Source organism: Panthera onca, chromosome A2 (genome assembly GCF_046562875.1).
Source record: "Panthera onca isolate mPanOnc1 chromosome A2, mPanOnc1 haplotype 2, whole genome shotgun sequence".
NCBI classification, from domain to species: Eukaryota; Metazoa; Chordata; class Mammalia; order Carnivora; family Felidae; genus Panthera; species Panthera onca.
The window spans coordinates 101,582,282-101,605,456 of record NC_138340.1 but is presented as its reverse complement, the minus strand read 5'-3'; the positions used below and the strand labels follow the sequence as shown (position 1 = coordinate 101,605,456).

Here is a 23,175-nt window from a genome sequence, read left to right as displayed (position 1 = left end):
GCATGGGCCTCAGCAGTCAAACTGAGGGGTATTTTTATCCTGCCAATAGGAGCTGCCATCCCGGGTGAGCTGCAACTTTGACTCCAGCTGGAAAGGAAGAAGCTAGCAGGGAGAGAACAAATCCGGACAGCACACTGCCCCGAGCCCTTGCTACCTGCATTCTGCTACCCATCTGTTACCTGCCCTCACAACCAGCCCCAGGGAAAGCCTTGCTTCTTCATCCTGGGCTTCAGTGGCCAGCCTGTGGTAAGGGAAGCCTGGAGCCAAACAGGCTGGTTTTTCTGCCCTATAAACCAGGCCCGTGGTTAAAGACAAAGCACCTGGAAAAGACGGGAGTGGGCCCGGGCTGAAGCCTGAAGTGTCATGTCCTTCTGGCCTTGCCTTCTGGATGTGGGCAGGCGGGGAGAGCTGGGCACACGGCAGCACAGGGAACAGGAAAGGCATGGAGGTCTGTGGGAGAACAAGGTCAGAGGCATACACGCGGGCTGCTTACATGGTAGCCAGGGTGGTGGGTGCCTGCCTGACCCACCTGCCGAAGGCGAGGAAAGATGAAGATGGCAGATTGTGAACAGCAGAGGAAGAAGTAGAGCCATGCAGTGAACGTCCTTGAGGAAGTTGGAGACAGGATTCGAGGCTTGTGGAACCAGGTTTATGGCTTTACAACCTTCACATTTTCTGACCCTACATGGACTATTTTATCCATGGGGTGCTCTATGCCAGGCACTGTGCTATGTGCACACAAGTCCCTTTCACCCTCTTAATTATCCTACAGAGTAGGATTTTTTGGCATGTTGAGTTTATTTTTTGCATTACAATTCATATACCTTAACATTTATCCTTTTAAGGTATATGACCCAGTGATTTTGGGCATGTAGGGCTTTGGGAGGTAATTAAGGTAAAATGAGGTCCTAAGAGTGCATGCGGCCTCATCCGATAGGATAGTGTCAGAAGAAGAGACAGAGGAAAAACCATGTCAAAGGCCATGACAAAGCGGCTGTCTCCAAACCAGAAAAGTCCTTCCTAGAAACCCAAATATTGCTAGACCTTGATCTAGGACTTTGAGCCTCCAGGAACTGTGAGAAATACATTTCTATCATTTAGGCCCTTTAGCCTAGGTTCTTTTGTTGTGGCAAAAGCAGAAGAATAATCATTATCGCTATTTTACAAAGACTCCCAGATTCACAGGGTTGTCACTCATTCTTGTCTGATGGCCAGACCTGGACCATAGTCCCTTATGCCACACTGCCTCTGTCTTCTGACATGCAGGAGGGACATGGTTCTACCAGGTGTGGCCTGCCAGCTGACAGAAATGACAAATGGCAAAGGGCTGAGGCTCAGTTTGGTGAATGGGGGAGACACTTACCAAGAAGGAGAAATAAGCAAATGTCTGAATCCCCAAGTTGCTTCCTGCCCCACTGGATTATGCCAGCTACAAATTCAAAGACGAACAGGAGTCAAATTCTGCGCTGGTGATCCTCAAGCCAAGGCATCCACTGCAGCTTGTCCAGGGCTTTGATCCCCAGTCTTCTCTAATCCAAGTTCTGGTCAACCTCCATCACATGCACCCACTTCAGTCAAGCTCTGTAAAACTAGATTAAATATACCTCAATAAAGAGTGTACTGAGAAATAGGAATCACATTCAAGAACAGTCTCTTGACCACTTTCAGGTTTCTATAGTTTGCGTGGGGCAGAAGGTCCTTTTCAATTTTCTAAGTGAGGCTTCAATTTTCAAGAAGTGTAAATGACAGGACAGATTTCTGGGCTTTCTGGTGCCCACTTCATAAATCCATCTCAACTGAGTATAGGGCTCTTAGTATGGGCCACACTCCAAGGAATGCTCTGTCCTCTGAACCACAACTCCAGACTTCCCTAAATGCCATTCTAGGCTTAAATAATTTAATCTTGTGTACCTGAGTATGATGGTGTTGGGACCTTTTTTTTTTTTTTAAATGGGAAAGTGAAAAGGGCATGAAACTGTACGTACATTTGGATAATTCCACTGAACCAGAGTTTGCTCTACCAAGCCTCTTCTCAAGCCACCTTGATTTTAAGAGATCTGCTCATTTCTGTTAAAACTAAATCTTTTCCTGCCATATCCTACTTTCCTCCCTACATTTTCCCCCTCCCTTGATAACTGGAAATTAATATGCATTTTCTCTCAAATTATAACATTTCTAAGAAAACTTAGAAAAACATAAATGCAAATGTTAAAGACAAATATCCACAACCCAAGCATAACCACTATTAATTTTTGTACATTCTTCATGTCTTTTTTTTTTTTTTAAACTCACATATATATATTTTTACAAAACCAAGAGATCACTCTGGTTTGTGACCTGCTTTTTGCCACTTGGTGTAAGTGCTGCCAGGTTCTTGCTCAAAAAGGTATACTAACTTACTCTTCTAAGACCAGATATGAGAGTGACCATATCCTCACCACCCCCTTAGCACCGAATATCACCCTTCTTTTTCATCTTTGCCAATTTGAAGGCAACCAATTGTTGTTTTAATTTGCATGCTTTGATTACTTGTGAGGTTAAACATTTATTTTCATGTTGATCACTTCTCTTTGACTTTCACCTTGTCTTTCTGTTGGGGAATATGAAAAGCAGTCAGTTCAGTCATATCTGCTTTCTGCCACATACTGCATGATGGATGGCTGGTGAGAAGGCGGTATGAGCAGAAGGAAGAGGAATGCCAACAATTGCAGAAAGAAGATTAAGTTGCTTCCTTGACTTCTTTTATGAAACATTACAAAAGGAATACATAATCATTGTCAGAAAAAAAAAATCAGATATTTCAAAAGGACCTATGAATGTTGTGAAAGCTCGCCTCAGCACTCTCCCCCACTTCCCCACAGGCCCCATTTCCCAGGTGTAACCATCTTCTGTCCTTCCTACCCCTTGACTGTCTTCCAGCAGGACCTGCTCCAATGGTCATGGACTTAGGGGAGCTATCAGGAGAAAGGGTCAGGGTTCTCCATACAATAGCTCCCAGGGTGGTCACAGGAAAGGGAAGCAGGAGAGACCACACCAGGTTTTTGACTATAATCAAACAGTCAGATTGAGAGTGAGTTAAGATTACCTTGTTTGCCTTGATTTCAGTCCATATGAAAAATGGTAGGCTGTTTACTGCAGCACATGAGCGGTGTCCTTTGTTAACTTCTGTCCCTGGAGTATAACCCTTTTTTCCTTTACAAAGTGGAATAGAAAACCTGAGAAATGGTTTGCCCTTTCTGCATGAACCCTTCTCCCCATTTGGCAGGTCCTTATGGAGCCCTACATCCACCTTTTATCCCGCTTGCTTCCAGACAGTGGTTTGAAATAACATCCATTGCCTACGGGACCTTACCCAATTCTGGCTAAAGGAATGTCATCAAAGTCATGCTTAAAGCTGATGCCAAGAGTTGAGTAGAATTTATAGTGTGAAAGGGGACCCATTCCTTGTTATCAGAAAATCTTTTGTAGGAAAAGTGATCTAATTATTCAAATTCTTAGTGTTAAGAAAATGGCTGTTTTAAATGGGAGGGGCCGTCACCCAACTGATCTGGAACCTTTGAAAAAAATTTCCTCCTCTTTTTTGAGACACAAATGCCTGTGAAATGGAATAGGCCATTTTAGAACCAATGGGTCACCAGCCTCCTGTTAAGGATAGAAACCAAGACATTTGAGGTAGAAATATTTCTCATTTTCTTGAGATTTTGTTTCTTTTTTTTTTTCCAGCTTTGAAAACTGATCACCTATCCCGCCTCTTTTTGCATCATTTTCCACAGCAAACACTTTTCTGAGAGAGTCTAATTTCTCCCCCCAATTAGTTGTTGTAGGTAAGATGGTTTAATACCGGACAAGATAACTTTTAGGCACATACTGTAGACTTACCCTGTGGGTGGTTCAGGTAACAAAATTCTGTATGAGAAAGCTTTGTGTTCGACCTAGTCCCACAGAGCTTTCTTCAAGAAGTGTTCATTCCAAAAAGGCAAGCCTCGTTTTCTGGACCCGGGGTGGGGGCAGGATGGCACAAGACCCTGGGTGATCTTGCTGGCAGTAATGGGTACGTGTTGGGGGGCAGGGGAGAGGCAGGCAGGGCAGCTCTTTATTGTATTAGCTGTATAATCCTATGTAACAAATTACCCCTAAACTCAGCACCTTAGAACAACAAACAGCTTGTCCCACACGGTTTCTGAGTGTGAGGAACCTAGGATTTAGCAGGTCCGGTTCAAGGTCTCTAATGAGGCAGCAGACAAGCTGTTGGCTGGGGCTGCAGTGATCCCAAGGCTCCACTGGGGCTGAAGGATCTGCTTCCAAGCTCACCCACATGGCTGTGGGCTGGGGAGCCTCAGCGTTAGCTGCCAGCCATAGCTACTTGCCATGTGGGCCTCTCTCAGCAAAGACTGCCTCGGTCTCCTCACAATAGAGCTTCTCCCATAGCAAGTGATCCAGGAGAGTGCACGCCCAAGACAGAAGCCTGTCCTTTTACAGCCTAATATCAGAAGTGACAGCCCATCACTGCTGGATTCCATTTCTAAGCAAGTCCAGCCCAAACTTCAAGGGGAGGAAAATGAAGCTCTACCTCTCAAAGAGGAGTATCAAAAGATTTATGGACGTATTTTTAAAACAACCGTGTGTATGATACAAGTTACCCAAACCCAGTTTGCTCTCTGGCCTATGTCAAAGGTTGGTACATTTTTTTCTGTAAAGGACCAGACAGTAAAATATTATCTTAGACATTGTGGGCCAGACTGTCTCCATTGAAACTACTTAACTCTGCCACTGTCCTGCAAAATAGCCATAGGCAATACATAAACAAATGAGTGTGGCTTTGTTCCGTAAATTTTATTCACAAAAATAGGCCTGCAGCACATCTGGCTATAGGCACTAGCTGGCCGACCCCTGGTTTACAGCTATAGGGGTTACTGGAAATCTAGCATACTAAATGATCTTGCTTCCCTGCCATCAGAATCCCATTTCAAAAGAAATTCATCCACAAGACATACGGTCTGATCTGCAGCTTGAAATTTAGTGAGATAAATAGGAAGACAGAGAGGCAAATGTGAGAGAGGTAGGTGGAGAAAACTTCAGAACACAGAACTGCAGTTGTCTTCAGGGAAAAAGGAAGAATTGGGATGTATTCTGATTTAGTACAACGAGGGACAAGACTTCTTCATTCCATTCAATCTGTGAAGCTGAGATAAGACAGTAAGTCTGAGAGGAGATGCCCCCAAGACAACTGGAACTGTAATGCTAGGTTGTGACTCCAGGTGTGAATTAAGGGACCCATACAAAGCTCCTGAGTTCCCAAAAGCCCTGAGTTTACCAAAGGTATGTAAAGAGGGGAAAAAAGACTTGTGAGTTTCAAGCGGGGGTAGAAGGTAGGAGCTGCTGGGAACATGTAGGGATAATGGAACTTCAGAGATGGAAGGGGTGGGAGCAAACATTTATTTTGAAATATTCATGAATAAACTTCAAGTGATTATTTTTAGCTAGCACAAGGCTAAAACTTAGATCTAGACCTAATTCCCCTCTCTCCTTGTTCCTTAGGTTTGGGTTTTGTTTTGTTTTGTTTTGTTTTTTTAATTTGCAATACTGACCTGTTTCTCAGGGCTGTTTATATTAAGCTTATATGATCAAGTCAAGCAGAGACGGAGCTGAGAATTCCACTTTCTCCTTCACAGTCACCTGCAGTGGGACTTTTAACCTCGGATAGATCGTTTCCTGCCCAAGTTATGTATCATCTTCAAGAAAACTGTTGATAAACATCACCATTGAAAAGTTATATTTTACTTTTTCTTCAGCCCAAAACATAGCTAATTACACATTTTTAAGCTAAATTTAAAGGTAAAATCTTACCAACCTCTTTGAGGAGATATGCTTCGGAAATGAAGAAGACTGCTGGCAAATTATTTCTCAAAGTAGTCTGTTTTGCTCTCAGGCCACCATGAGGCCTATCATGACCCTATCTGGATAACTGGGCATAACATCAACAACTCCTTTGTTCTGTTAAGGTTTTCTCCCTCTCTTATCCCAAATCTAAACCTAAATAAAAAGAGTAAACAATTTAAAATTTTTTGCTGCAGTTTTCTTTGTAAGAAACACACAACTTCCTTTGAGGTGATGTCAGTGGACTTAAAAAAAAATGACTTTGGGGTACCTGGGTGGCTCAGTTGATTAACTGTCCAACTTCCTCAGGTCATGATCTCGTGGTCTGTGAGTTCAAGCCCCGCATTGGGCTCTGTGCTGCCAGCTCAGAGCCTGGAACCTGCTTCAGATTCTTTGTCTTCCTCTCTCTCTGCCCTTCCCCCACTTGCTATCTCTCTGTCTCTCAAAAATAAATAAACAAAAAAATAAAAAACAATAAAAAGAATTACTCCCATAAAAAATTCTTAGGTATAGAATAAAAATGTAAGGGCAGTGTCTTCTCTATTTGAGGTGCTCACACAGTTGGGAGCGGTACAAAGACTTGGAACTTTAGACATCCAGCTTCTTACTGTGTGATGGAAAGTGTGTAAATGACATGTCAAGAGGAAACCAGGCTGTGGAAATCTGATCCGGTCAGAGTCCCTCCAGCACCAGAGATACAGGTCAGGAATTCAGTGAGCACCAGATACTGCCATCACCCTGACCTAAGTGTATCTCTGTTGGGCAAGGTGCTTACGAACCAGTCTTTCCAAAAAACATAGGTGAACTATTCTGGTTTTACTAATAACTTTATTTAAATAAGACACAGGAACTTCTATACTGAAAAAATACAAAACAAAAGCCACACATTTCCTTGTGTAAAGCCATATTGTATGGTAACTCGAATACTGTTCAGCGCAGTGGCTAGAATTAAACAGTACAACTATGTACAAAATTTAAACAATTTCTGACAAATTTCTACAGCTGGATGTAGGATACATTTGAGCTCAACAACTTCTGGGAAATTTACATGGCAAAGCATAAGCTTTAACACATTTGGTTCGGAACTTTAATATATGCTAAGAACAAATGTACAACACAATTAATATTTAGTTTCTCATGAGAAAATAAAAGCACATGTCACTATAAATATCGTACATCAGATTTCATCACCAAAAAAGCATTCAGTCCATCTTTCAGAAATTGATATTGATACTATTGCATCTTATTTGGACAAAAGCAGAGCATAAGATCAATACATTATGTAATGCTAAACCAGATAGCAGAAGTTAATGGAGCTCATATTTATCTTACAGAATAATTTTCTCCCTTTAACCATAATCTACAAAATATAGTATTTTCATCAAGGCCTGAGATTATTAGGGTTAAAGGTGTCTGCTGCTGAAGAGATTGTTTTAAAAGGTTCCCCTGTGAAAATGGCAAAAGTAAACTGAGTCCTTTTCCATGACAGTCTCCTACAATATAACACTGACTAATTTAAAGGAGCCAGAATGCACCTTCAGGAGAGAATATTACTGCAAACTTTGGTGGAAAGAAGATAATTGGAATCATGAAAAAATAATACACAGAATACATACACACACAAACATATACATATATATATATATACCATTTCTAAAAAAAAAAAAAAAAATCAATGGTGTTGCTTTCTTCTTTATCACTTCTTCTTTCTTCACCCTCCTTAGGAAATAAAACAAAGAAATCCCGAGGAATGACTGAAAGGAACTGAAACGTTCCTATAACTGTAGGCACCTATTCCCCTAACTGTTAAGAAAACTGTGCCATATACTGTAGTAGGTACAGATGAAACAACTCTGTGTTTTACTGAACTGAAGCAATGGAATAAAAATACAAAAACCTCCCTCTGCTTTAGGATACTCTCTTTGTGCCGCAGAAAACAAAGTCTGAGAGCTGGGCTCTTCCACTGATCATTCAAGAGTATCTAGGGCTCTCTTTACACTGTTGAGAATTCGGGTCAAGTCTGTGAGTTCAAGACTGCTTACTTGGGTATAGGCTTTACTTTGCACATGCAAAATACCACCAGAACTATCCATGATATTGTGAGGAGAGACGCAATGAGGCAGCTGTGAGCGACCGCCATGTAAGTCACCAAAGAACCTGCTTCCTAATGTGCACAGCATCTGAGACCCGCATGCTCTCTCTCCACACAAATGAGACTCGCACACCTCAAGTGCTTGAGGAAAACAACCAAAAGCGTGTCATTTTTCAACCTGCAAATTAAAGCATTTCCAAAAGTGAAACTGAACATTAATATGCCTTTAGCTAAAACAATGGCATTTCATGACCCTGATGGGCAACATAAACAAGAAATCTCCATCATCCCCTGGGAAAGTTCACTTGTTTGGAAATCAAACCTAGACTTTCTTGTTTTTAAATCCCATTACACACAATTGGAATGTTTACATACAGCCTGGTATCGGACGCTTTATTTGCAACATTAGAACAGTCATTAACTGAGCAACACCTGAACTTGTTTAAAAAAAAAAAAAAAAAAAGCCACATCTACACATGTTGAAACAGTGGATTCAACAGTTGTGTTACTTGTAACCGCATGACAAAAGTGATGTCAGACACCACAGATTTGCTGGTTCTCCTCATGTTCACCCATGTCCAGGATTATTGTTCTCCTAGGGTTGAATGCACTTCTTATTCTAAGAATGTGGAATGTAATGAGGAAAGGGAAATGCAGAAAATAAGGAAAGGCAAAAGAGTGATGTTCCCTCTTTAGCTTTTTAGCTGTGAAATATTTAATATCCCAATATGATATACATTCCAAGTTACCTGAGTTTAGACTTCAACTGAAGTACCTGAAGCTAGGCCATAGGGTGGGCACTGTGCAACTGTTGTGGCCATTTATTTATTTATTTTTTTTGCATTGTATGTATTACAGAAGTTAGAAACAAACACCTGGATCAATTGTAAACATAATCCTGAAGTACAGTATTTTCCATAGGACAAAACACAGCAAGACATTTTTCTATTTAGACAGGCAACTTTTTGATATAGAGCTTATTTATACTGAAGAATTTGGAACAAAACACAGGACACACTACTACTCTGTCAAACATACTATGAAATGCATAGTCTCCACTTAAAATGCTGAATGACACACACATTTTGCAAGCATTACTGCTTTCCACAAAAACTGCTGAATAGGAGTTCCGTCCCTGCCAAGATCAGTGTCAAGAGATACTTTATGATGCTGATAAGTATTCTGTTGGTGGTGGTGGTGTTCAAAAAGTTTGTCACTCCATGCAGATAAGATGTCTGAGGTCTAGTTCCTACTCCATGAAGGTAGGGTAGAGGCCAGCTCCCCCTTCACTTTAGATGATCACATAGTTCTGAGCAGAGATGTGTTCCTCACCCTGCAGTTCCTGCAGGAGCTGCTGCTGGGACGGCTGTTGGACGGAGGCCTCCGTGGCGCCCACGGAGCTGGTGTCGTCAGTAAGGGATGTAAAGGAAACCCGGGAGGAGAGCTGCTCGACGGTCAGAGTGGCCAGAGCCGAGCTCTGGCCAGAGTTAGGAGAGTTCTTGAGCATCAGGTCGGAGGCAGGTAAGAGAGGGCCTAGAAGTTTTACAGGACAGAAAGCTGATCCGGTTGGGATGAAATTAACCTTGTTTTTGTCAGGACATGAAAAGAGAGGGGCTGAGATAGGCTGACGAGACCTAAAACCGTAAGACAAAATGACATTTATAATCACTAACAACTTCCAAACTTTCTCACTTAGCTGGAGTTCTCTACAACAGCTACAATGCGAATGGCAGGGAATGAGTTAAGCGTACACAGAGGGGTAAACATCTTCCATAGCACAAGTCAGCTGGCAGACTACGGATGTGCACAGCACTGAGTGAATTTTGACACCAAAGGATCTTCAAAAGGACTGGGCAAATTTTTTCTGAGATCATTAGTTTGCTTTCAATCATTTAGGAAGATGGAAAAACCTCCTACTTTATAGCTGAGGATTATGCAAGGTTAGAATGACCTTTTCTGTTAAGAAAAAGTGCAATGGGAGAGGGATGACCTAATCCTATATTTGGTTTTAAGCATTTCCTCCTTTTTCTGCATTGCTATACATCTACCAACAGATCAGAAAATTTCTCAAAGAGCCGGTCACAGCCCAGCAGAGCAGGGTCCTGAAGCCTTTCCTCCCCTCCCACTCCCAGAACTTAGCCATCAACTCCTGCAAGACCAGTCTCTGTCCCCTTCCAGGTTGCAAGAGTACAGCAGCCTTCCCCAGGCACTTGCACTGGGACAAAGGGATGAGTGAGTCTAAGAGCCACAGAGTCTTTTTTTTTTTTTTTTTTTTTTTTGAGCTACTCTGCCAAGCATTCACAGCATGAACCTCTTCTTTAATTTCTAATTTAATGCGTACTGAAAATTCAAAAAGAAAAAAAAAAATCTGTCTCCATTAAATGAATACACATGCTAGATAGCGTCTACAGGGAGACATGTTAGTTTCCTTCTGGTTTGGGGCATCACTATCGTAAGGCCAGCCACACATGGATATTAACTTTGCCGCTAAACTCCTTGTTAGCCGTCTAAATCAACAGAGGTTTTGAGAGGAAAATTCTTAGTGATCAAAAATAGATATTTTAGGTAGTAAGGATGAATTTCCAAGTTTCTGTATTAAGTTTATGTATTTCCAGCATACAGACTCCAATGCTACACTAAGATCCCTTCTGCTTATTCAATTTTCTTTTTATAATTTGGTTTTGAGACACGTTATCAGCTGGATGGAGTAGTTGATTCATCTGTAATCAACTGGTCTCAGTAAAAAAAGCTTTACAGCTTTGCAGATCCCAGCTGATAGAAAAGACATTACTTACGCCATTTCCTCAAAGACCTTCACTCGCTCACATCCCTCTGGGGGCTCCCGTTTGAACATGTAGCTGTTGTTTGGTTTGGGAGATGAAGCGTACTTGGGTAACGGTGAGCTACTCCCACTGTCTGTAAATTTAAAGCAGTTATATTAACTAGTGATTGAAAGCTCTTTTAAATTAAATTTGATTTCCAAACAAGCAGCCTTTTGCACAGTTTATCCACTATGGCCCCTCTGCTTCCACCACAGAGCTTCCTTTTTTGCAGAGCTATTACTAACACCCTTGTGTAGTACATTTCTTAGAAATAAAAGATGTGATGCAACAGTTATCTGCCATACCACAGAAAATAAAAGGAAGATATTTCGGTCCAGAAACTGCATTTTGAATAAAGCAGCGCTATCATCTTGAAAACAATTACAGCAGTATGTATTTCAAAATGTAGATGAATGGGGCAATATATATAAATCATGCAAAAGAAATATAAGAGGTTATAACACAGGGTTCTCTAGGTTTTCTCACTGTCCAACTGGTTTAATTAAAAATTTTAGCATATGGAATAATCTTCATTACAAAGTTTCTTAGCAGAAATATTACTTTTACTTTCATTACACCATGAACAGATGTATACAGGGGGGAAAAAACAGGTTTGTAACACATAATATCTTTTTCCCTCAGCCCATCATGAAAAATGGAATTTACTCAGAAATTTGCCTTGAAAATGTCTACATAAAATAGTTTTTCCAGCAGTTTGTATTTTTGCTATTAGAAGCATGAGGAATCTAAAAGCATCTCTACCTAACATGTTTTCTTCATATTTTTGACCAAAAAAAGAAATGGTCTATTCATGAAAAGTCATAAAACCTATATGTAATTTCTCCCTTTCCTACCTGGCAAAGGATTTTGGAAAATCAAATCCACCAAAATGTGTCATTATCTTTGTAAGATGCCAAGTTGTAAAGTCAGTAACGTACCTGTATAAATACAATAGTCCCATTTAAACAAATTCTGACTTAATGCAAACCAATTCTCACTGCTAAAATACGAAGCACATGATCTATTGAGATGTATTATTTTCATGTATATTTTGAAAGATGGCTTTGGTGTCATAATTAAGGTTGTCACAATTTTGATAAGTTGCTTTGGATTAGGCTACAGAACACAGCACAACATTCAGAATCTGAGTTACAGGGAAGTTTTCATCATCATGAACTATAATACATGCTTAGTAGACTTTTGAGGCACACTTAGTTGTATTTGGTAAGTGAGTCAAAGAGCACCTAGGTTAGTCTTGGGAATGGAGATGTGTGCTTATATTTGCATATGGCTGTATCTTGGGCTGGGAAATCATTGCCTACAAAATAAAAAGGCCACACAATTGGGAAACCTTAGAAAACCACCCCTTCTCCATCACTACTGTTACATATGTTCCTGCAGATTACACACTGTCTGTTGGAAGGAATTAGGTCTTAGAATTAAGTTCCGTTTCTTCACATGTCATTCAGATTTAAAGATTTTCTCAGAGTCGATACTCATAGTATTTAAACAAATGGAAGCCAGGAGGAAGGATATAATTTTCTTTCTCAGGTGAATGCAAAACCTCATTAACCTGGCTAGAGTCTGAGTTTGCTGCCCTCTACTTGAGCTGGGCAAGACCAGAAAGACTGGTCTACAATCAAAAAGTGGTGAGAACGAGACCTTGAGCTTGGTGTAATACAAAAACACAGCCTGACCCTGCTTTATTATCCAGGCAGCAAGCAGCCCTGTGGAGATGGTATGCGATGTCTCCGTGGAGGTTCTTGCTGGTGATGGTATTCTCCAAGGAGGGCACAAATGGCCTGAAACCCTGGGCTCCAATGGTTGTGATAAGACTTTTTCTTGCTGTCAGCCAGGGTGTGGCCATGTCAGCAGTCAAGGACTCACCCCATCAGCATGTAAGAAAAGTCACCTCGGCCACTGCTACAGTCTTTTGGGCTCTACTGCTTACTACATCACCAGGTCTGTTGCTTGATTTCTCTCATGACTTTATTAATGACTTCAAGGGACATTCCCAGCATTGAAAGCTAGACAGGAGCTGGACAATGTACAAAACTGATTATCTTCCTATTAACAATTTACAATAAATTAAATAGTTTTATTCCTAATTTTTTTTTAAATTTCAGAAGCTTATAGTTTTAGTTTTACCTACTTAAACATTCTTTTCTTAAAATAGTTTTTTTAAAGTTTATTTATTTATTTTGAGAGAGAGAGGGAGGGAGGGACAGAGAGAGAGAGAATCCCAAGCAGGCTCTGCACTGGCAGCACAGAGCCTTACACAGAGCTTGAACTTACGAAGCGTGAGTTCATGACCTGAGCCGAAACCAAGAGTGAGACACTTAACTGACTGAGCCACCCAGGCGCCCCACTTAAACATTCTTGTTCTAGTTTAGGGGAGAAGGGGTGGTTAATGTTAAACAAAAAATAAATAAATATATTGCTATCCTAGAATAGATCGTATTTGGTACTATTATATCTCCTTACCTTTTCAATTAAAAAGTTGAGGGTTTTTTGTTGTTGCTGTTGAACTATATATATAACATTTATTTGAATTTTTGGTGGTCTGGAAAATAAAGCTTGAAAGGAGAATTAAAACTATTTAGAAAAAAAAATTTTTTAATGTTTATGCATTTTTGAGACACAGAGAGAGACAGAGTGTGGGGGGGGGGAGCTGGGGGGAGGGGCAGAGAGAGAGGGAGACACAGAATCCGAAGCAGGCTCCAGGCTTCAAGGTGTCAGCACAGAGCCTGTCGTGGGGCTCAACTCACAAGCTGTGAGATCAGGACCTGAACTGAAGTTGGACGCTTAATTGACTGAACCACTCAGGCACTCCCAAAAATTGAAACTATTAACAGATTTGTTCAATCTGGAGTTTTGGTTTTTTTTTCCCTCAGGTGAGTATATGATCTGGTAGACAGCAAAGAGGAACAGGAAATGGAGACCCGTGGTCCGAGGTCTCAGTTCTGTCACTAGTTGTAAAACCTTAAACACAACTGCCTTTCTGAGTTTCTATATAACTAAAGAAATTATCACTCCTAACTCGAAAATTCTGTGACTTTCTTAATGGTTCTAACAAGTATTTTTTTGCTTCACAAAATGGCATGATTTAAAAACAACCCACATGAACAACCTATTCTACCCATTCCAGACTTGGGGTCTAGCTGATTCGTTTAGAACTCTGTGCCAAATTTAATAAACACATTTCAGTAACAGAACATTACAAATGTGAGGTAAACACACTTGCTCAGGAGATTCAAGATGAGAAGTTTCATGGTAATCTTAATTCAATCACTTTTGTTCACAAGCATGATAAATTTTCACATTCTGTCATCCCTCAGTAAGAAATAACTAGACCTGTAGTTCTCATTAAGTGTAACTTTATATTCTTATATCATAGCCAATGTCAATTAATAAAACTAAATGTAAAAAATATGATTATTTACATATGTCTGTATTTTAACAGTCTCATCTATCTTTATAAAGAATCACCCAACTCTGGAAATTATGGAAACCTTTTACTGGTTTGGGAAAACTTATACATGTGTACCGTATTTACCATTAAAATATAAGTAGGTTGTCAAATATTTTTAATATTTGGGGAGAAGGAGAAAATTGGCTTTTACAAACAAAAACAATATTTTTAAAACTACATGTACTTTGGGGCGCCTGGGTGGCTCGGTCGGTTGGGCGTCCGACTTCGGCTCGGGTCATGATCTCGTGGTCCGTGAGTTCGAGCCCCGCATCGGGCTGTGTGCTGACAGCTCAGAGCCTGGAGCCTGTTTCGGATTCTGTGTTTCCCTCTCTCTGACCCTCCCCTGCTCATGCTCTGTCTCTGTCTCAAAAATAAATAAATGTTAAAAACAAAAAAACAAAAAAAACCCACATGTACTTTTATTGTTTAAGAGTTTTCTGAATCTCTCCTTATATATGGCCCTCATTATTTCTGGTATATTAAGTATGGCCCACAATTCCAGTATAAAAAATGATATTATACAGTTAAGACATTCTGTGGGTAGGTATGTAAAATCTTTGCCATGGTTCTTACTAGTCTTAAGTCTTTAGATGTGCTTTATCTCTTACTATCAGATCACTATCAAATTAAGAGAAATTAGTACTAAAACAAGCAATGTAATAGCACAGTAAGTAGTCCTTAACTTTGGTTTCACATTAGACTCATCAGATGTTTCAAAAATATCAATAAATACCACTGTCCAGACCTCATCCCTAAGATATTCTGATTTAGTTAGTCTGGGGCTCTTCCCCAGCACGTGCTGCCTCGTTGCTTTCTTTCTTTCTTTTTTTTTTTTTTTTTGGAAAGCCCCCAAATATTTTTACAGCAGAGCCAAATTTGAGACCCAATCATGAAAAGGTCAAAGCACTGGTCTGGAGTCAGGCTGCCTGACTTCTATCAGGCCTAACACCACGACCTAGGAAAAATTTGATCCCTTTTTTGATCTGCAAAATGGGACTAATTACTGATAGGATAGCTATGAAAAATGTGTGCGAAAAGAATTAGGACAGTGCCTGAATCATATGGTCTGAATATGACCATAATAGCAGAAAGAACACACCCTTCCCTGTTTGCAAATGTAAGAAGGTGAACCATTCAGAAATTAAGTGCCTATTCTACTTTCTCTTGGCAGAAGAGGGGAAAAGAAAATAATTTTTAATAGATCTGCACATTCTACTTCTATTCAGGTACTTAAAAAGAGGAGATTTTTGTGTCTGGGAGCAAGGCAGGGTGATATTTGGAGTACCAGATTCCCCAGTTTAGACTGCCTAGCATAAACCCTGCCAGTTCATAATGTCATCCTTTAGCATATAATCTATCATCCTGAAATTAAAATCAATGGCTAAAGCATAGATTCTACAGATTCCTCTACAAAGACTGAACCAGTAGAATGTAATTCTGTCTTCACAGCGGAGGTAAGAGGCTGGGTAAGTGAGGGTAGAGTTCAACCAAAACTATACTCAATGACATATGAGGAGTGTAATTAAAAGCCAATGATGAGTTAGGTTAGAAATATGATTGACTAAATAGGACCTAAACAATTACTACTCTAGCATTAAAATTACTTCTTTTGCTTCAGGAAATGAAATTATCAGCTGTAGTGTGGTTTGATGGCCTAATGAAACTGGGAGAAACGTAAAACTATATAGCCTTTCTTGGCAACAAACAATTTGGAACCAGTTGTTTGTGATTACTGATTGTATTGAAAAGGAGTTCAGTTAACTCCAAGACCAAACTGGGGACAAGTAAGGAAAAACTTTGGCTTTTACAAACAGTCTGTAAGGTTCCCCTAAAACTTCAAAGTCAACCTTTTATGAGAAGGTTACAGAATTTTAATAAAACAAGACATCAGCCACAGCTAAGATCTTCCTCAGACTGGCATTCAACAAAGGGTAAGGAGGAATAATGACCATCAGAACCTTCACTACTTATATTTTTGAACTTTATTTCAAATTAAGATTGTGTTTTGAATAATGGGCTTAACTCACATTCCAAATGTTTGGTCCATTAATTAAATATTTGTCATATGTGGGCAAGTGTTTTAATCACATCGTTCCCTAAGTGTTCATTGAATTGATATCAATTTAAAAATTAAGTAAACAATCATAGCTGTTCCTTTATTTTTGTGTACTCACAATAAGTACAATTCTTCTTCCACAAACATAATCTTGATATGCAGAATGGCACGCTTTATTATTATCTCCTAATGTGACTTGGAGTCATTGATATGCTAACTAGTCACTCTGAATTTGACTATCTGACCTTGCAGTTCAAAATGAAAGCAAATCACTTTACTGAAGACAGTCTTCAAACCAGTTTATAGACTAAAATCCAGCCTCTTATACATATACATCACAATGGTCACGCAGAAAAATTTCAGTTTACAGAGAATATTTTATATCTTGAAAAGTAATGTAATTAAGGATCTCAGGAAAATCATGCTGATACAATCTTTTTTGTTTATTTTTCTAAAGTAGACTTCACACCCAGCTCAGAGTCCAACACGGGGCTTGAACTCCTGACCCGGCAATCAAGACCTGAGCTGAGATCAAGAGTTGGATGCTTAACTAACTGAGCCACCCAGGTGTCCCCCATCTGAGATTTTATATTCTTGAGCTTTTTAAATAGAAATATTTCCAGGGACATCAGTTTTCAAAAAACATTTTAAAACACACTATTCATATTAAACTACTCCTGAAGTATCCTAATGAGGAAAAATAAACACTTCTAATAAAAGTTTCACTGTAATTAAAAAAAAAATTTTAATGTTTACTTATCTTTGAGAGAAAGAGAGCACATGAACAGGGGAGGGCAGAGAGAGAGAGAGAGGGCAGAATCTGAAGCAGGCTCCAGGCTCCGAGCTGTCAGCACAGACCCTGACACGGGGCTCAAACTCACAAACTGTGAGATCATGCCCTGAGCCGAAATCAGATGTTTAACCAACTGAGCCACGCAGGCACCCCAAAGTTTCACTGTAATTTTAAATGCTCACTTAAATATTTGCTGAGCACTTAACTATGTGCGAAATAGAAGGTGGCAAAGAAAAATGCTACAAATGCTGTCTTAACGGTATTAGGGAAATCTTGGTATTTACTTTTTACCCCTAATTCTTGCTAAAGAAAAATGGTATTATAGTGTCTTTAGGCACTAACCAACATGGAATCTTAAACTTATCACTGTTTCCACCTTAAAGCTTGTTCCTTCTTTGATACTCACTGCCTAATTACTAATGGTAATAATCTACCTTCTGCATCTCCCAAATTAGAACTCTGATAGAACTTGGCCTTTATCCTCCCTGACCTCGTCCATCTATCAGCCACCAGATGCTGCAGACTCCTCTTTAGTCCCTCTCCTCCAACATCTCTGCACCCCCTCAATCTCTCTCTCCCCTGCCCCTGTGGTTTCCCAACTGAGAGGCATAAAACAATGTGCTGACATGCAAGATTTTTAGAACATTTACACACACTTTTTACCCTTAAAAATAAGAAAGTATGCTTTACTAATACATATTTAGTTTGTGGATCGAATTAAGTACATACATAACTTAGAAATATATGAACTTATATTAATGGTATAGATCAAAAATTGCTGCAAAGGACATGTGAGAAATCAAATTTGGAGACCACGGGACTAGACTGCCAAAAATTACCTTATCTGGTCCTCCTGCTCTCTCTCCACTTCTGTACTTCCACCTGTGCTGTGGCCCTTAAAGATAAATCTGGTCGTGTCCTTTAGCTGACAAAGATCTTTACCTGGTCCTTCATTTCTCTGAGCAAGGCCTACAAGGCCCCTTATGAAATACCGGCCTTTCTACCTCTCTACTCTCACTGCTTCTGCTCGCCACCATTCACCTCTGTGCTCTAGCCACACAGTTTCTTACTGTTCTCCACACACCAGGCCCTTTCACAGCTGACTGCCCATATAAGGCTATTCCTCCTGCAAAAGAGGCAGCAAGTAGTAGTATGAGGTTTGTATAGAAGATCTTTTTTGTCATCTGGACTACAAAGAACTTAGGAAAGTTACTTTATTTTGTAAGCCTCAGCTTCCCCTTTCTTAAAATAATAATGTTCCTCCCTACTCACAGGATTGTGGTAACATTATAGGAGATGACAAAGGTAAAATCACCTGAGCACATTTAATCACTATTAACAATCCTAGGAGGCAGGTACCATCATTATCTGTAATTAACAGATTAAGAAATTGAGATACAAGAGAGGTTGAGTAGCTTGCCCAAGGACACATAATTACTAAGTGGCAGAGCTGGGATTGAACCAGGCTGCACCAGAGTCAGAGCTCATTACCGTTAGGCTCCCTGTCTTGCTAGGTTTTGATCTGTCTCAACTGTAGTGTCCTTGCTGGAGACAGGAGGAGGAGACAAGATGATGATCAAGTTCCTTCCAATCTAACATCCCATGCTTCTAATTAAAGTCTGAAAGCTCAGGTAATCTGAATTCTAATTAAAATCTGAAAGCTTTATTGGGCCTGACTTTTGTTAGTGTCACAAGAGACCCAGTGTAAGCAATGGCCTCTATGTGTTGGTATTTTTCCTAGAGGAACACAGAAGATAACAGGGAGAAAAAATTTAACAGATCCCCTTTTGGGGGTATCAACAGGCCTAGTTGATACCCTACTTTCTGCCCAGTCATGATCAGAATGGAAGATGATATGGATTTTAGCAGTTACTTCCTTTCCCTGAATTTCAGAAGGGAATTTGGACTTTATGGTTTCTTCCCCACCAAAGGCCTTATCACTAAATTAGCATAATCTTAGTTGTTTAGTTCTCTGTACTTTTTTTTTGGTGGTGATCGGGGAGGGGAACATTATCACACTCTTCCTGAACATTCAAAGGCCTCATACATATAATTTAACAACCTAAAAAAAAGATACTGATGTTCAACACAGCTAAAAAATATATCCTTAAAAAATGGACATACCATAAAGACAGGCCTTAAAGGAATACGTGAAGAAATCTCCACTAAGCACTACTCTATGATAGGCACTACTCTATGCTGAGGATAAAGCAATGAGTAAAATAAAGTTATCTGCTCCTGCTGGAGCTTATATTCTGGTAAATAGATAACAGGAGATTAAGTGAAACATATATGCACGTTTGTTAATAAATTTTGGTTTGCTTCTATTCTAGGCTCTGGGTTGTAACTGCTAGAACGGAGATGTATACTTATTACTTAGTTTTCAACTATAAATAGTAACTCATCCACAGAGGGCTAGCACAGCATCTGCCATCAGTATGATTGTGAACATTTTCCTAAAGAGGGGAAAAAGGCATTTACTGGATGCTTCTTATGTGCTGTCAATGGGAATATATGAGATTTTACATGTTACCTTGAAAAAGAGAAACAGGGAAGATGACATTAGGGACAGGATTCTAGAACAGGTCAGTGTTAGCCTATGGAATAATTCTTGTGTTGTAGCTCTATACTCCTGGTCATTTTACCAAAAGAGGTTCTTCTAGGGTAACAAGGGATCCTAGAACTATGTGGAGATAACCTTTTGATAGAGAAACAGACTCAGGATCAGAAGCAGTGATTTTAAGATGCAGTTGCTAAAAGCAGTATATCCAACCTATTTATTTTAACAATATAAAACATGAAAAGAAATGTACCACAAAATCTCAGCTGATTAAGCTCTCTAGAAGATAGAGCATTGAAGTATGTTAAGGGCAAAGGTTGAAGAAGGTTAAGCAATACAGCCCTAGACATAAACGCAAATAGAATTAAAATGTGTGTAGGAAGGAATAAGATGATGTCAAAAAGAGCCCGGAAAAGACAAGATAATACTTTATTTTTTTCTCTCCTACAACTAAAGCCTGCTCAGTCCTAACCCCCAAAGTTCAGGATTATTAATATTTATGAGTTAATCACAGTAAGAGGTAAATAGGCTTCTATGCGTTGGCCTTGGGAAACTCCATCCACATAACATACGTTGTTCTTGTGGGAAAGTACAGTTTAAGTTCCAAGTAGCCAATTTGTGGACTCTTGGAATTGAACTCTCCGTACTTGGCCCAAGGAGAATGGTTCAGTTGACTTTATGATTAGAATAATCAATGTTTCCACAATATCTTGCAAAATTGCAGAATTTTATAACAACTGCCTATGCGAATTGTGCCAAAGATCAACTGTAAGTGGCAGACTGAAGTCTTGATTCTGTGGCTTGCCCAGCACCGGTTTGGCTAACAGCAAAGAATGCAGGCAGAGCTGCTAACAGCGTGTTTTGATGCTGCCATCTGTATTATATAAATCACTATTTATCTCCCTTGCATTTTGGGCATGATAATGTGAAAGAACTTAGCCTAACTCTTCGGGTATGTTCTGAGGATGTCAAGATGAGACATTCTCCACACAGTAGGAACCATGGCGGTTATTAGGCTAATTAGCCTGACAACTTTAGACATGTGACCAGGCTGTGTTCAGTCTTCAGGCCACTGGAAAAACCTAGCAAAAAAAAAGAAACAAACAAACAAACAAAAAAAACCCCACCTCAAACCTGAAAATAGTTTCTTAATGGCTGGACCTTTCTCAATGGAGTGTTTTTGTCATGGCACTGCAGTCAAAATAGCCAAAGAAAAACCCAATATACTAATAATCCACTAAAATTATTTTATAGGTCTCAAATGATACATGGCTCATAGAAAAGAACATATGTTAGGAATAGGAAGAAACAATGTTAGCAAAATCAGGAAAAGGATAAGTATGCCACAGATGAGTCTTAGAAAAATAATCAGCTCACCAGCACATCTCTCATGAGCCCATGTATTCACAATGGCTCTCCCTCTCCTTTCTTGGGTATGCCTTTCCAGGTGCCTAACAATGTCTGAACTATTATTCTATCACAGAACGAATTCTCTACAGTAAGTGTAGAATATGTAGGTACTCCCAATATATTCTAGTTGACTACAAAATTACAGTACCAATTCTGTTTTCATAGTTAATAATACAAACCTATTCAAAATCTATAGCTTCCATTTTTTTTCTTTACTGGAAATCAAAGACTAATTTATGCTTTATTGCAGAAAATGCATATTATAAGATGGAATCAGTATCTTAACAAAATTTGGACTGTAGACAAAGAAGTAATGAGTCAGAGACTACTCTATAGTTTAATTGACATCAGAAACTGTAAAACTAACAACTCCCTCTTTTGTATCTTCAGTATTCTGAATGTTCTTGTATACTAGTGTATTATTTGTTTCCATTACTATTATCCCATATTACACTATAAGTTTCTTAAAAACAGATTATCACATCCTATTCATCTCTATTTCTCTACTCCCTAGTGGAGCATCTGACATACATCCATGTTCAATAAATGTTTCTTAAACTAGAAGTATAAACACAGTTGAATACATAAACCCCCATCCTCAATCCTGAAATACATGCGCGTGTGTGTGTATATGTATATACATGCATATATAAAAGAGACAGATGTTATTTTAATTTTTTCTTCACAAAGGGGGGAGTTGATATGAGAACTAGAAAGTTCGCATTATAATAGAAGGTCTCCTAATTTTTTCAGGGAACGCTAACATCAGCTTGATCTTAATCACAAAGTAGTGCTCAAAGCTAATTATGGTAATATGTTGATAAACTAGTATCTTAATTCCCAAGCTGAAATAGTCTTGTAGAAAACAAAAAATGTCTAAAATGATTCCATAATTTCTACAGAGATTTTTTTTTAAAGTCACTATTAGCCATACCCAGCACAATTTATTGTTTACTATGGACCAATGGTTGTGCTAAGCACTTTACTATAATATCTTAATAACCCAAATAATGATAAGAGGTATGTATTATTACCCTGTTTTACTAAGAAATATTTTTTTAATTATTAGGAAAAAAATTGTTGGCCTTAGAGATGATCCGGATCAGTGTTCTCATTTTACTTTAAAACAAACAAACAAACAAACAAAGCCACCAAGAGGAACACAAAAAAACAAAACAAAAAAACATTTGTGTTAGAATAAAAATACACAGAAGAAAATATACAAAAAAAAAAAAGGAAAAGTCTTAGAAAAAAGGACTAACTTATCTAAGAAATGGTCAGAATTCAGACTATTATAGTATCTTGAAGAGACACCTGCATTCCCATGTTCACTGTAGCATTATTTGTAATAGCCCAAACATGAAAATAACCTAAGTGGCCATAAATGGATAAAGAAAATGCGCGCACACACACACATACACACAGGAAATGTTATTCACCATAAAAAAGGAAATCTTACCATTTGCAACAGCATGAATGGACCTTAAGGGCATTATGGTAAGTGAAATAAGTCAGAGAAAAATAGTGTACAATCTCACTTATATGTAGAATCTTAAAAACATCAAACTTAAGAAACAGAGAGTAGGACAGTGGTTGTTAGGGGAGGAAGACATGCGAAGATGACAAACTTTCAGTTATAAGATGAATAAGTTCTGGGGATCTAAGGTACAGCATGGTGATTACAGTTAATAATACTGTACTGTATACTTCAAAGTTGCTATGAGAGTAAAACTTTAATGTTCTCACCATAACAACAACAACAAAAAAGTAGTTATGTGAGGTCAAGGATACGTTAACTAACCTTATGTGGTAAACATTTTGCAAACATACACATGAATCAAATCATTACACTGTGTACCTTAAACTTACATATGTTCTATGTTATATGTAAAAACAGTGTATATTTTAAACTTAGGATCTAAGTGAGTACCTCTTCTGAACTGCAGAAACCATATATTTATCTGCCTCATTGCATACTGTCATTTAGAGGCCCTAAAGGCAATCTCACAAACAGTTAACCAAAATGGAACTCACTTATCATCTTCCTAATATATTTCCTTTTCGGTTCAGTGTCTCTCAATTATCCACAATAT

At 39.1% G+C, this 23,175-nt stretch overlaps 1 protein-coding gene across 1 annotated transcript in view; it reads right to left on the bottom strand.

Annotated features, from left to right (window-relative positions):
• Positions 1–6,685: 6,685 nt before the first annotated feature.
• The window catches only part of GLCCI1 (glucocorticoid induced 1), a 105,045-nt gene continuing 88,555 nt past the window's right edge, over positions 6,686–23,175 (bottom strand). The window contains exons 7-8 of the mRNA XM_060633871.3: positions 10,765–10,885; positions 6,686–9,603 (exon numbers count right to left, since the gene is read on the bottom strand). Of these exons, the coding sequence (XP_060489854.3) occupies positions 9,261–9,603; positions 10,765–10,885 (464 nt within the window). The 3' untranslated portion in view covers positions 6,686–9,260. The remainder of the gene's footprint in view (positions 9,604–10,764; positions 10,886–23,175) is intronic.